A 13,456-nucleotide genomic window follows, 5' to 3' on the forward strand; every position below is an offset into this window, starting at 1 on the left:
TCTGAAATGCAGTTTTGAGGTAAAAGAGTTTTGTAATTAAAACACTAATTGTTTATATGTTATGAGCATCAAATAACTGAGGAAGGAATGTTTGAAGAACAGTTTGTTTTATTTCTCAGAAATGAGAGCCCTGTCTGAACTCCTGGGACCATATGGCATGAAGTTCCTAAGTGAAAGTCTGATGTGGCACATTTCTTCCCAGGTTGCTGAGCTTAAGGTAATCCTGGGGAACTCGTGGGTGGAAAAAAAGGGTGGATTTGCCTTTCAGCTTCCTGTAGGATGTTTAATAGCTGTTTGTGCTATCCTTATGAGGTGACTGCATGACACAAATGGTAAAGCTGTACATTTGTACTTCATTGTGTATTACACTGGCATGTATAGTACATCTGCATACCACACTCTTCAGTAGCTGAGTGGACAGGACTTTATGCAGGCTCTGTTAATTTACTGTAATGAGTTTTCTGTAGCTATTTGTGTGCTGCTTTATTAAAAATGCACAGTCAGTACTTAGAAGAAACTTTCACTTTTTCTTCATTAGCCAGTATGAGCATACTAGGCCTTTAGAAGTATGGTTTTCTGCTACATCTCTAGTTACATCTTCAAACATCTTGTTCTATCTGTAAGCACTGAATTTTAGTGCTGCTGAGTTGCTTAGAACATGTGGAGCTCAAAAAGATGTGAAGCCTTTTATTGATTGAGAGGGGATGCTCATGTTGTCTACAAGATGCAGGTACCCTGTCCCAAGTGATCAATACTAAGCTGGATGAGCCTGTTGATTCTTTGTGCCCATTCCAGCTGTTGAGTTTTAGAATGAGACTTGCCAGGTGAGAAGGCAGTGAATTGAGGGTTAAATTTCGTCACTCTTGGCAATGCACAGTGACATGTGTCACGTTTCAAGTAAAACAGAAGGGCACTAGAGAGATGTTTTTTGGTTGCTTCTGCCTTTGTCCATTTGTTATTGTCCTACTTCCTTAAAATCAGTATATTTGTTATTGTAGCTCTGTGGTTTTTTAAAAAAACAACTTTAAATTGTTTCTGAGATTGTTTTCTGATACTGCTAAGGATAAGCAAAACATAAGGTGGATCCATGTGCACATGACCACATATTTGGAGGAAAAAAAGTAATAAAATGTTCATCTGCTTGGCTCAGATACGGTTGGCCTTGCAGAGAGCACTGAGAAACATCTGTGTTTGGGGATAAGAAGCACCAAGAGAATAGGAATGGGGAATTTATTAAGAGTAGGATTCAACATGCTTGCTTTTGGTTCCCGGACCAGGTGTTGGTTTTGTATCTGGAGTTAAAATGAGGGGGGGTAACAAGTTGGCCTCAGTTAACTGTGTGAACTGTATTCATGCCTGTCTCTTTTAAATCTTAAACCAATATGCTGGTTATTTTTGTGAAGCTGAGAGCTTGACTCAGTGGCAGCATGTGGGCTATTGCCTTTAATCTTGCATTCTGTAGAGCTTTGAGGAGTTTAAATTCAAATGTCATACATCTGCCAGATTCTGATACATCAAATGACTTAAAATTGCCCAGCTTGATTTCAATGTAAACTGGTGATCTATTTTGCTTTCTGGCTTTCAGCATAGGAATTTATTTTTTGGCTTTGTGTATACACTCTTGCAATCTCCTGGAAGTGGTTAGTTTGCTGCATCTTTTATAGCTTATTTCATAGGATTATAGAATTGCTTTTCTTCCCTTGCTTCTCAGTGAAAACAAGAAAATGGAAAGAAATATCCTAAACCATGCATTTATCATATTAACCTATCAGAATAGGTTATATAGCTATATAGGTAATATAGCTGACCTGAATCTTTGCTTCTCTTTAGAAACTTGTGGTGGAGAACGTTGAAGTTCTGACACAAATGAGGACCAGCTTCGACAAGCCAGACCAGATGGCAGCACTCTTCAAAAGATTATCATGTGGGTAACTAGCAAGGTCCTTACTAAACGTATAGAATTGTTTCTATCCTTATCTTTGTAAAGAACACCTTCAAAATGAATATCTCTGTATAAAGTTGACTTTATACAGAGGATAAATTGGAATTGTAGAGTCAGAATGGTTTGGGTTGGAAAGGAACTTTAGTATCCTTTACTTCCAACCCCCTGCTATAGGCAGGGACACCTCCCACTAGACCAGATTGCTTACAGCCCCATCCAGCCTGGTCTTGAATGCTTCCAGGGAGGGGGCATTCACAGCCTCACTGGGCAGCCTGTTCCAGAATCTCACCACCCTCACAGTAAAGAGAGTGGTGAGATGTATGCTACTTTTTCTGGATGTGAAATGACTGCTACTTTTTCCATGTGTGAACTCATAAGCTGATGGACCTTTTCAAAATACTTCAGTCTTCTCTGCTACAGACAAAATGAGATTTCAGTACAGGTGTTATGTGATGAGCTTTTAGCATCATTTTTCATCAGGTCTGATAATATGCATCTGTAATAACAACAATAATCTGAGTGAATACATACATGTAAATAGGAAGTATCAATTTCTTGATACATATCTTTCTTTGGGTTGAGTTGTTATATTATTTGAAAGGACTTTTACAATATAATTAGCCGTTACCTTTAACAAATAATAGTTACAGTGATGTTTTGGCCTCAAGAAGCAGCTCTAGTGTTAGCATTGAATACCATTATCTGTTGTAAGAGGCTTCATTTGTGGAATGGCTTACAGGAAGTGTCTTCAGGAAATCTCATCATCAACTCAGATATAAAAAACCTGCTTAAGCTCATATTTATTTTGGCTCTTAAATTCCTATGTTTCAATATCATGCTATTGGCAGCATTTTGATTTTTTTGTTCTTGGTTTTATTTCTTTATTTCACATTTCTTGTTGAATTGAGCTTGTAAACGTGAGTAGGTTTTCGTTTACTGTTGTTCTTGTTTCTCTTCAGCTGTTGACAGTGTTTTGAAGAGAATGACAATTATCGGCGTCATCTTGTCTTTTCGGTCTTTGGCACAGGAGGCTCTTAGAGATGTAAGAAATAACTGAATGTTTTCTGAATAGTTTTTATTAAATTTAATAGAATAGGAAGGAATTCAGGCATAAAGTTTTGAAAAGGTTTACATGTGGTTAAAATAGTTAGAAGTGAACCTTGAATTACAAGTTCTAGAAAAGCAGTACTTTTTGAGTACTGCTTAGAGAAATATTGCACTAAAACCATCCGTTTGTAGTTGCAGCATGCCTCTTGATGTTCTTAGTATTTAGTATGTTTTAAAGCCTGCTTTCAGTTTGTTTACCAACAGCCTGATTTTATTGGGCTTTAATTTCTGAAGTCCATAAACTAATTAATATGCGTAAAATGAGTCATTCAAAAAAACAAATGCAGTAAAATAATGCTATTGTCTAAGTGATGGTGAGCTTTGGAAATGTTTTGTCCTCATTTTGTGTTTGTGTCTCTTAGGTCTTATCCTACCACATTCCTTTCCTTGTAAGTTCCATTGAGGACTTCAAAGATCACATTCCAAGAGAGACTGACATGAAGGTAATGTGAGGCCCAAAGGGTAATAGAGTCATTTTTGGAGCTTACTGAAAATATGCAAGGGGCAAGATTTTCATTCTTTTTATGAAAAATGTTGTAACCAAAGAACAGTGTTTTTTTCCAAAGAGCTAAGTAATTATCCTTCTGCAGCCTTCATATGTTCTGAGGAAAAAAGACCGATGGAAGTGCACAAGTCTCTTTCTACCTATTTTTACATCTGAGAACTTTCACGGCAAGAATTAAAGAAAAAGGTTTATCAAGTGCTAAAATATGTCTAAGCAATAAAGGGAAGAATGCTGCTTTGCTTCATAGTATGTGCAGTGCAACTTGTGTAATTGAGTTTTTAAAAGATCGTGTGCATGGTTAGAGCTGTGTGCTTGTGATGTCTACAAGCCTGATTTTTGCCCTAAGTAGAAAATTCTTCCACACCTCATTTTAGACATGTTTGAGAAGAAGTGGTGCTGTGAATTAGATGCCTCACTTCTGGATGGTATTGTATTTTCATTCAGAACCCCATGTCAGTGCATCACATGGCTTCTGGCCCTGGATGCACAGTAGCCGCAACCTAAATGTTTGTTGGTTTTTTTTTTAATCTTTTGTTCTAGCTTGGAGCCTCTGAAGGCTTGCAGATTCCTTAATAGTACTGTGGTGGTTCAGAAAATGTATAGTGGCTATATGTTGCACAGCTCTTCATTCACACATGTAGAAACAGCTTTTTGAAAACTGCTCTTGAGCCACATGGGTTTTTGGAGGGCTGCAATATGTTGTTATTCCTGAACTTGAAGTCTGTATTTTGCCATTGATTCTTGCTGCAAAAAAGCTTAAGTGTTTGATGGATAATAAAAAATCCTTCTCCTTTCTAAGAAGTATATTACAAGAACAGTTAGAAGCCCTCTAAGGCAAACATCACTAGTTCAGAAAACACAGTTTAGCAGTCTGTCTGAAACTGTCTGAGGCTGTGTGACAAATGCACATACTGAAATCGCACATGCTTTCTGAAACTTCTGATGCTGATAAGCTGTTTGTAAGTGTTTGAGGTCCAGGAAACTCTGACATTTCTACCACCACAGAAATCCTGTGGAAATGCTATAGAAAATACATTTCAAGGATGCTGGCTTACAATAATTATATTGAAATTATGCAAGTTGCCTTTGCTCTTAGCAAGAAAAGCCTTTTACCTTTCTAGAGAAAAATTCTCACCTGTGGTTGCAAAGAAAATGGTTGATCACCAGCATCATGTTCCATTATTGAATTTGAAGAATCAGCTTGTGGAAAAGATGAGCAGGAGTCGCCGCTATTGGCTTGTGCCTAATCTTTTCAGTTAGGCAGCTTATGACCTCTGGTGTCAAAACATTGCTGAGAAATTGGATGGAATAAAGGCTCCAACAGTAATAAATCCTTGAGGACAATCTTCTACCATTGACATCTTAAAGCTGATTATGTTATATCATCTTGAACATCTAAATGATCTGTAAGGCTATCACTAACCCATTTGTGTCAATAGATATGACAAAGCACAGTGTTTGCTGCTTCTGTTTTGCAAGTCCCTGCAGTAATTTGCAGTCTCTGGAATAACTGAGTGGCAGAAAAGCTGCCTTCTACTAAATGAAACTATACTGAGGACTATTCCCCAAATCATACACCACATAGCACCAGCTAGTTGCCCCTGCTTTGTGTACTGTTTAGCCTTTTCTGGGGCCCTCTATACTTCCCTTGTGATTCTCATGATGTACCTATTTTGTGTACTTTTTTTCTAGCTCAAAGTGTGTGAAATAATACAATGGCTGTGGTATGGTCTATGCTGCTGTTTGCATGGTATCAAGTTTAGATGTTGCATCTTGGTGTGGGCTGCTGATGTGTAGTCTTGTTTAAGAAGTCAGCACAAGTTTGCAAGGGTGATGTTGGCGGACTGTGAGTGCAGAAGAAGCCAAACCTGTGTAGTCCTTTCTGTAGTGCCTTCTGGGAATACTGGGAACTTTGGCATATACTACCCCAGAACTTTGCCAGAGCTTTGTCTTGGAAACAGCTTGTTGATGTGGCGAGAGCTAGGAGCCTGCTAACAATTAAGCCCTGAAGACAGTCAGCAGTTCCTTGTTTCAACTTTCTCCCCAGTCTTGTCATGTACAGAACTTACAAGTCTCTGTTCAACAGATGAGGAAATTGCATATTTTAGGATACAGTAACATAATAATATTCTGTATACTGAACTTGCTGTAGGAAATAGCTTTAATTCATTAATGAAACATATATTTGATATGAAATATTATTTTGGTAGCCCTAGAACTTGAAATTTGGGAAGACTGATAGAATGAAGAAAATGAAGATTTGTTTTCCCTTTATTTTTAGTGTCAAGTTAATGCAATATTTCTGTTAGAGTCAGGCTTACACTTGATCCAGTATTAATAGTTAACTCACTTGTTGTGAAGCAGCCCCCATCTCTGTAATTCTTTGAATGCAGCTCTGTACTCAAGCTGTTGTGTCTGCTGACAACAAAGCACCATGCAGACAAACCAGTGTCCTTACTGTATCAGGGTTTGCCCTCAGGTAGCTGAGCTGGACCACCTAAGTAAGCACAGTGCCACCACCTGCAGCTGGCCAACTCTGCGGGAGTTTGAGAGAGCTGTTGTGTGTAAGACACATCACCAGCATTTCCATGGGCTCCTTTGGTACAAGCCTACTTTTGAAGGTGTAATTCAAATGAATCTCTCCAAGTGTTTAATTCCACATGTAAATTAGGGAAAGAAAGAAATACAGCATTACATTGGCAACAGTATAAAATGTAGCCTGAGCCAGGCTTGAAAATGGACTATATTCTTAGCTCCTCCAAGTGTTGGGATCACTTACAGTGTAACTCTTGGCATCTGGAATCACTGGACACTGAATCTGTATCAAATTTGTATGTTGTAAGATGCCTGCCTTTCTCTGATACTTTGTTAGCTTGTGACTTGTGGCTTTTGTCTAAAAACGCAGTATTTGTGGATGCTGGTTGTCTCTGGTGGAGACCATGTGTTAGTTTTTTCTTGTTGAACAGAAAAAAGAAGCAGAAATGGCTAATTGAAAGTCAGGATGTTTGCTTTGGAGAAAAGTATACAAGCTTTGTTTGGTTTGAGAGAAAGAAATGATAATTGAGCACACAAAGTACTGACCAGTCTGCTCAGAGTAAGTTAGAGGTGGGGAAAAGACAAAAGAGTAAAATCTAGAGGTTCTTTATCTAGTTCCAGCAAGTCTCTAAAGTACCTTAATGCCTCAAACTAATATAAACATTTTAAACTTGTCAGCATAACTGTGCTTCATCAAGTTTACACAAAAGCATTCCGTTATCTTGAAATTGCCTTTCTTCTGATCCTCAGGTGGCAATGAATGTATATGAACTGTCATCAGCTGCTGGATTGCCTTGCGAGATTGATCCTGCCTTGGTTGTAGCACTGTCCTCCCAAAAATCAGGTAAGAATTTACAATTTAAAAAATGTAATGAAAAGAATCGTTAGCAAAAAACTAAGTCCCCCAAGGCATGGGTATGTTTTAAGTATTGGTAGAAGGCTTATATATCTCGGATCCTTTGTATCCCTTTGAACTTCATAAATTGCCTGCAGAATGCGAATGCTTTGTGCAGACTGCCCAGAATATACAGATGAGCATCTTGAGAATCTTTTCAACTGCATATAAATTGTTTTCTTGACCTAGGAAAGGATAATGGGTAGATGCTGAAGGAGGCTAATGGTTAAAAACTGCTGTACTTTAAGGACATTGGAAATAGGATTCTGTTGTGAACAGCTGTAGACGGGATCAGTTCTGTTGCACAGATCTGTAACAAATCTGTGTAATTAAATTAGACATTAGAAGCTGAAATGCCAGCTGAATGCATTTGATGAATTTCACAACACTGTTACTGATTTGTAATACAGATGCTAACATGCAGTTTACAAGGGGAAACATGTAAACCAAATATACTGATGCCCTCACACGTGTAGCACTTCCTGGCACTTTAATGCACCTCTGTTGAAGCTTTTCAGTTTTGTTTACCCTGGCAGTTTTGAAGGCATGAATTAAATTTAAGTGCTTCTGACAGTCTTAAGTCTTCCTGTCCCTGGAAGTGTTCAAGGCCAGGTTGGATGGGGACCTGGCAACCTGATGTAGTACAGGATCTAGTAGTTAGCGGCCTTGTCTGGGGCAGGAGGTTGGAACTTGATGATCCTTGAGGTCCCTTCCAACCCAAGCCATTCTGTGATTTCTACTGAGCATTTTATGCCTTTTTTTTTTTCCCTGTGTGTAATGGGTAGTTAAAGTTATAATGAGATTGTAACTGTTGTAGATGTTAACCTGCTCCTTTTTTGTTGCTTTAATACTAGCTATTTGGCAAGAGAAAATATACATAATTTCAAGGGGCAGTTCAGTATTAAAACTTAGATGTATCAAGCAGAGTATATTTGTATTTGTAAAATACAAATGTGTATTTGTTTATATGTACTGTGTGTTGATACACATAGTTGTTTATTGTTTATTAAGACAGCTAGTATCTGCGATGGCATTTTAAGTAGTTTTTGTTGAGGTGCAGCTATGAAGTGTTTAAGCTGTGTGAACAGGGCAGAGAATTTCTGTATGTTTTCATGACTGGCTTTGATGTGGTATTAAAAGGCTTATTTTTGTTTTCAGAAAACATTAGTCCAGAAGAAGAATACAAAATTGCTTGCCTTCTCATGGTCTTCGTGGCAGTCTCCTTGCCGACTTTGGCTAGTAATGTGATGTCTCAGTATAGCCCTGCCATTGAAGGTAAATGTCAGCAAAATGTTTGCCCTGAATGCTTTCTTCATAATAGACCTGGGAGTTTTTTTAATAGTTCTGTTTCTAACAGAACAAAAGTTAGAAAAGATCCAGAATAGGTTTTTTGAGAATTACTTCATAAAGCATTTACTTAACTCTTTTGAGATGACTTCCAATAAAGGAATCTTTTGCTTGAGATTTTGAGAGCAGTTCATTTGCTGCAGGGGGCAGTCTCGTACTAGTGTGTGAAATTGGTAGAGAGCATATTCTGTGTTAATTAGGGCACAGTGTTTCAGTAATGGCTTTATTGGCCTTTGTGCTACTCATACATAGTAGCTTTTCTGTTCTTAATATGCTATTCATGTTACTAACCATAAACTTTTGAAGATGGAATCCAGAAGGTATGAGCTGTGAACAGAACTGAAACCTACAGAATAGTTCAGCTTAGAGAGAGTACTTTGCCTCAAGGAAATTCTTTGCTTGTAATCCACCAAAAAAAAGATTCTTTCAGACAAAATTAAGTTGAAAAAGAATGACTGAGAAAACTGTTCCAATGCACACAAGAGTCACCTTTCAACTGTTCAAGCTATTTTTATTATGTTGTGTAGCTTGCATAAAGGACTGTTTATTCTGCAAGCATTTACCAGCTACCGAGAGAGATTCTTTTTCTATTTTCTAAGTTGATTTGTTTTTAATCAGGTCAGATTTAACTTGCACAGTGTCTGACGTGACTTCTGAACATTTAAAGTACCAGGAAAAGACCAAAAATTCTGATAGTCTTCTATGTCATTTAGTGAGCGTGTGGTATGCAAATCTCTTTTTCTTTTACCAAAGATCTTCCCTTTCTAAGATTGCTGTTTTAAGTGAAGTTAATAATTTTGTACTACGTGTTTGAATTATCCTTCTTGATAGGGAAACATCTTCAATTTTAAAAGATCAGGGGTTTGTTAACTCTAATTTTAAACAGATTGTGTAGCCCTTTGCCTGTTGTGAAAAAGTTGGATAAATCTCTGATGTAATGAGTAGAATTTGAACATTGATTTGAAAGGTCAAGTATTTGAGGCTAAAACAGCTTGTTCTGATGAACAGTGAGAACAATTTGTATCCCACAGGGTTGTTTTGTGTTATCTGCGCTCTGTTTCTGCTGCTCTGTTTTTTCAGTCATGATGGCTGAATGAAGAACTCGGAATACGTTGAAGAGTATGAAGGACTGAAATGATTGAGGGGGGCAGGCAGAGACACTTGCTTGTGAGAGGACAGTTAGGCTCGTTCTCCAAATGTCATCCAAAATGAACTTGCTTATACCCTTTGAGAGGGTAGATAACTGGAGGACGAGGGGAAATGGTTTTAAGTTGAGGGAGGGAAGATTTAGGTTGGACGTCAGGGGGAAGTTCTTTATGGAGAGAGTGGTGAGGTGCTGCCCAGAAAGGTTGTGGATGCCCCATCCCTGGAAGTGTTCAAGGCCAGAGTGGATGGGGCCCTGGGTGGCTTGGTCTAGCATTAAATGAGGAGGTTGGTGGCCCTGCATGTGGCAGGGGTTTGGAGATTCATGATCCTTGAGGTCCCTTCCAACCCTGGCAATTCTGTGATTCTGTGTGATTCTGTGTGATTCTGTGATATGTATTCAAGGCCACTTCTCCTAAGTATTTATTTTTGTAGATTCATAAAAAGAGATCAACTGGAAGCACTTTCCAATACCAATTTTTTCCTTTAATAGCCTCTTACCCGCTGTGGTCTCAAAATGTATACTACTTGCCACAGGGACTGTAGCACAGGTTTTTAATGGTGGTTATATTTGCTTATTAATGAATAAGGTATGTCTATGAGATGCACCTACCTTTCTGAGTACTTCTTCCTATGAACCCGAGTCAGGCGAGCGAGATGTTGCTGCTCCCAGATTTTCTCTAGCAGGTTGGAGCTCGTGCAGTTCACCTCCCCCAAGCTCCCCTCTCTTCCAAGGATCTTCTTTGTCCTCAGGCTGCTGGCAGTCTGAAACAATAGAGGAGGATTATCTTCTGTCTGTTTGATATGATGCAGCCAAAATATTTCAGTTTCTATCATTTAATTCAGTAACTCTTAACCTGAAGTCAGGCAAAGCCTCTTTCATAAGTGGTTTCTTAAGTTAATAAGATCTCATAAAACTGTGACTGGAGAGGAATTGCATCTAGAACTCAAGCCTGTATTAGGAGTTGCTACTGATTTTATGAGATTTGGTCTCTGTATTATGGAATTCTTTACTGTGTGGACTCTTTTTTATTAAGAGGAAAGGAGTCTGGCAAAAGGAATATATAAAATATGTTCACTCTACAAAAATAACAAACAGAATAGACCTTGTCAGTTCTGCCTTAGCTGTGTATTATTTTTTTTCTGTTCTGTCCCTTACTGTAGAACATCTGACTTGAGACACTTAATATAGATGCTATTTCCAGAATGAGAACTCAATAAATGCTGCTTTTTATGAAGTAAATTCCCTGGCTAAATCCTGAATTTTACCATCAACAGGTCACAGTTTTGAAGGAGTTTCAGCTTTCTAATCTGGCAAGAAATTTGTCCCAAATACAGACAGTTCTTGGACAGCTTCAGCAACGTCTGTGCTCCCTCTGCCTTCTTCAAGATCAAGGCAGTTTCTTCCACTAGTTTCAGATACAGACTTGGGCTCTAACAGACTTTTCTTTTTGCTTGATGTTTGTTCCCACTAAGAAATCTGAACTTAGTCATTTTCCAGAACAGAGCACTAGTTTGTGTCTAGAGACTAGACTAGAATAGCAGGCTACAGAGACCAGGCCTGTCCTGAAAGCGTGAAACCTGCCACGTGTTGGAAGGCTGCAGCTTCTCAGTTGAATTCCCCTCGCTGAGTCTTTGACAGAGAAATCAAGTCATTTGAGAAACAAGCATAATTTTAAATGGGCAGCATTAAGCAGAGCAGACATTCTTGACTGATGCTGACAGGAAGCAGCTATCTATTTATTTCCTTTTGGATTAGCATATTTATGCAGCAGTTTTTAATAAAAAAAAAAAAAAAGAACAGCAGTGGTAGCTCATGGCTGGCTGGGGTAAGGGCATGCTGGTGGAGATTTATGATTCTATGACCTACTGATGAGCATGTTCATAGGCTTCTGGAAAAGTGGTGAAAGACCAGGTAGCAGATTTCAAATTCTATGAAGTTCTGGAAGCATGAAGAGCTGCAGATAGATACTGTGACACTGAGTAGGCTGTACACAAAGTGCCAAGTGAAAACCATTGTAAATGAATACAGTGATTTGTGCGTGGAAGAAGAAATAATTTTTTCTCACATGAAGTGATGGAGTTTAGCTGACCTCACTTCTCAGGTGTCATCTTGTAATGAAAAAAAAAAAGAGCTCAATTATCAGCAATGGTCAGAAAACAGGTGTAACCTGTCAGCATTGTTTGCAAACATCCATACTTGTTAACTCCTTCAAAGACCTTTTCCTTTTCATAGGTTGCAGTTTCCCAAGGTTTTTATTTAGGTCTCTGTTCATCTAGTTCTAATGTGCTGTACTGGGCTAAGTTGCCCAAAGAAATAGCAGGCTTGCTGATGAGCAGTTCTTGTTTTTCATCTATAGCTCTTCTTGAAAACTGGTGTCATCCAATCACCTTCCAGCCACCTGAAGCCTAGGTGAATCTTGGCAAGATAGTTACATGCAGCCATTAGAAATTCACTACTACTATTCTTGAGGTCCTGCAGATCTCTTGGGGGAACACCATCCAAGCCTGCTGATTTGTTCGTGTACGAAAAGGGAAGAAAAACAGTGAGTCAGGCTGGTCAAGTCTTTTCTTACACAGAATATTTTGTCAAGTGGTGATGCCATCAAATTTTGTAGTAGAGTATGGCATTTGGAGGGAGATCTGTACTTCTGGTTGCTCTGATGATAACAAGTTTGTGTGAAAGAGCACTTTGCTCATTGTTTAAGATGGTGAAACTTGCTCTTTCACTGTGATGAGTATGCTTACTCTTTGATAATGTTTTGGAAAATATTATCAATTTCAAACACAGTGCTGAGGTATTCTGTGTATGTTTTTGTTTAGGGCATTGCAACAACATTCATTGCTTGGCAAAAGCTATCAACCAGATTGCTGCAGCTTTATTTACCATCCACAAGGGAAGCATCGAAGACCGTCTAAAAGAATTTTTGGCTGTATGTATGATTTAATTTCTAAAATTAGCTTTTTTCAGTATAATCCTCTGTGTATTAATTAGTATTTTAGCACCTACCATCTCTTGTACAGTCTATGAGTAGAAAAAGACGTGTAGTGCATATGAAGTCATGATTCTGTCTAGCAAACTCTTCTCTTGATGTACTGGACTCTCTTAAATGATTTTACCTTTTCAGGGAAGGTGCCTTAGGAGTGGCTCTTTGGCTGGTACCTTTTGACATGTCTGCCCTCCTTACACAGGAGATAGCTGCACAGTACAAGGATATTTGTACAAGTACAGTACAAGGATACTTGGGAAGAGATGTTTTTATGCTTTAGAGTAGACTGAAGATCAAAGCTGCTGGAATCCTCACTGATGCTTCAAAAGAAGTCAGAAGCCTTTAGGTCCTGAAGATGTGTTTTAAATTCATTTTGGAGTAGAAATAGAGGTTTTTTTAAATTGCTCTTGATTACTGACTACTTAAAGGGAAACTAAAGGCTAACATGGTGATTTGATTTTTTTTTAAAGGATACTAATGTGAGTGATTCTTCCTTTTTGATGCATATATGTGAAATGAAGAAACGCACACACCCTGCTTCTTACCTTCCTCAGTTATGAGGGTTGGGTAATGGTCAGTTTATGTAAGGAAAAGTCCACAGAAGCAATCGTTTTGTTTTGTTTTAATCCTTAGAGGCTTTTTCCCTTCTGGAAGCTCATTGCATTTTGTTAAACTGAGAAAGCCTTTAGCCGTTGACCTTGTCTAATGCAACTGCTGGCTGTAAGAGATGAAAGAGAGGTGGTTGCGTCAAGTTGCATACATTTGACAAGTGAAGGAAACCAGTTTAGTTTCATGTGACAAAAGCACTTTTGGTATGAGGTTTGCATTTTTGCAGTGTTTATGAACTGATTTCAGACCACTGCTTTTACTGTGCAGACTGTGACTTGATGGTTCAGATATTTTGCTAATCTATCTTTAAAGGCACCTTTTATTTGTCACTTACTGTCAGTCTGGAAGGAAAGCATCTCCTGAGGAGAAAATATGCTGCTGGA

At 38.5% G+C, this 13,456-nt stretch overlaps 1 protein-coding gene and 1 long non-coding RNA gene across 9 annotated transcripts in view; one reads left to right on the forward strand and one right to left on the reverse strand.

The window, feature by feature from the left end:
* The window catches only part of NCKAP1 (NCK associated protein 1), a 66,572-nt gene that overhangs the window by 50,536 nt on the left and 2,580 nt on the right, over positions 1-13,456 (forward strand). For all 5 annotated transcript variants that reach the window (XM_090144424.1, XM_090144422.1, XM_090144423.1 and 2 more), the window contains 7 exons: positions 120-217; positions 1,831-1,924; positions 2,902-2,984; positions 3,412-3,492; positions 6,840-6,933; positions 8,143-8,259; positions 12,298-12,407. In XM_090144424.1, the coding sequence (XP_090000550.1) occupies positions 120-217; positions 1,831-1,924; positions 2,902-2,984; positions 3,412-3,492; positions 6,840-6,933; positions 8,143-8,259; positions 12,298-12,407 (677 nt within the window). The remainder of the gene's footprint in view (positions 1-119; positions 218-1,830; positions 1,925-2,901; positions 2,985-3,411; positions 3,493-6,839; positions 6,934-8,142; positions 8,260-12,297; positions 12,408-13,456) is intronic.
* LOC116235929 (uncharacterized) overlaps positions 1-13,456 on the reverse strand; it is a 125,592-nt gene that overhangs the window by 46,174 nt on the left and 65,962 nt on the right. For 3 of the 4 annotated variants that reach the window (XR_016468442.1, XR_016468441.1, XR_016468439.1), the window contains exons 4-5: positions 13,010-13,182; positions 10,088-10,239 (exon numbers count right to left, since the gene is read on the reverse strand). This is a non-coding gene — a long non-coding RNA (uncharacterized LOC116235929). The remainder of the gene's footprint in view (positions 1-10,087; positions 10,240-13,009; positions 13,183-13,456) is intronic. The other variant, XR_016468440.1, reaches the window with a different exon arrangement.

Source organism: Phasianus colchicus, chromosome 7, assembly GCF_987193195.1.
Source record: "Phasianus colchicus chromosome 7, bPhaCol1.hap1.1, whole genome shotgun sequence".
Taxonomy (NCBI): Eukaryota; Metazoa; Chordata; class Aves; order Galliformes; family Phasianidae; genus Phasianus; species Phasianus colchicus.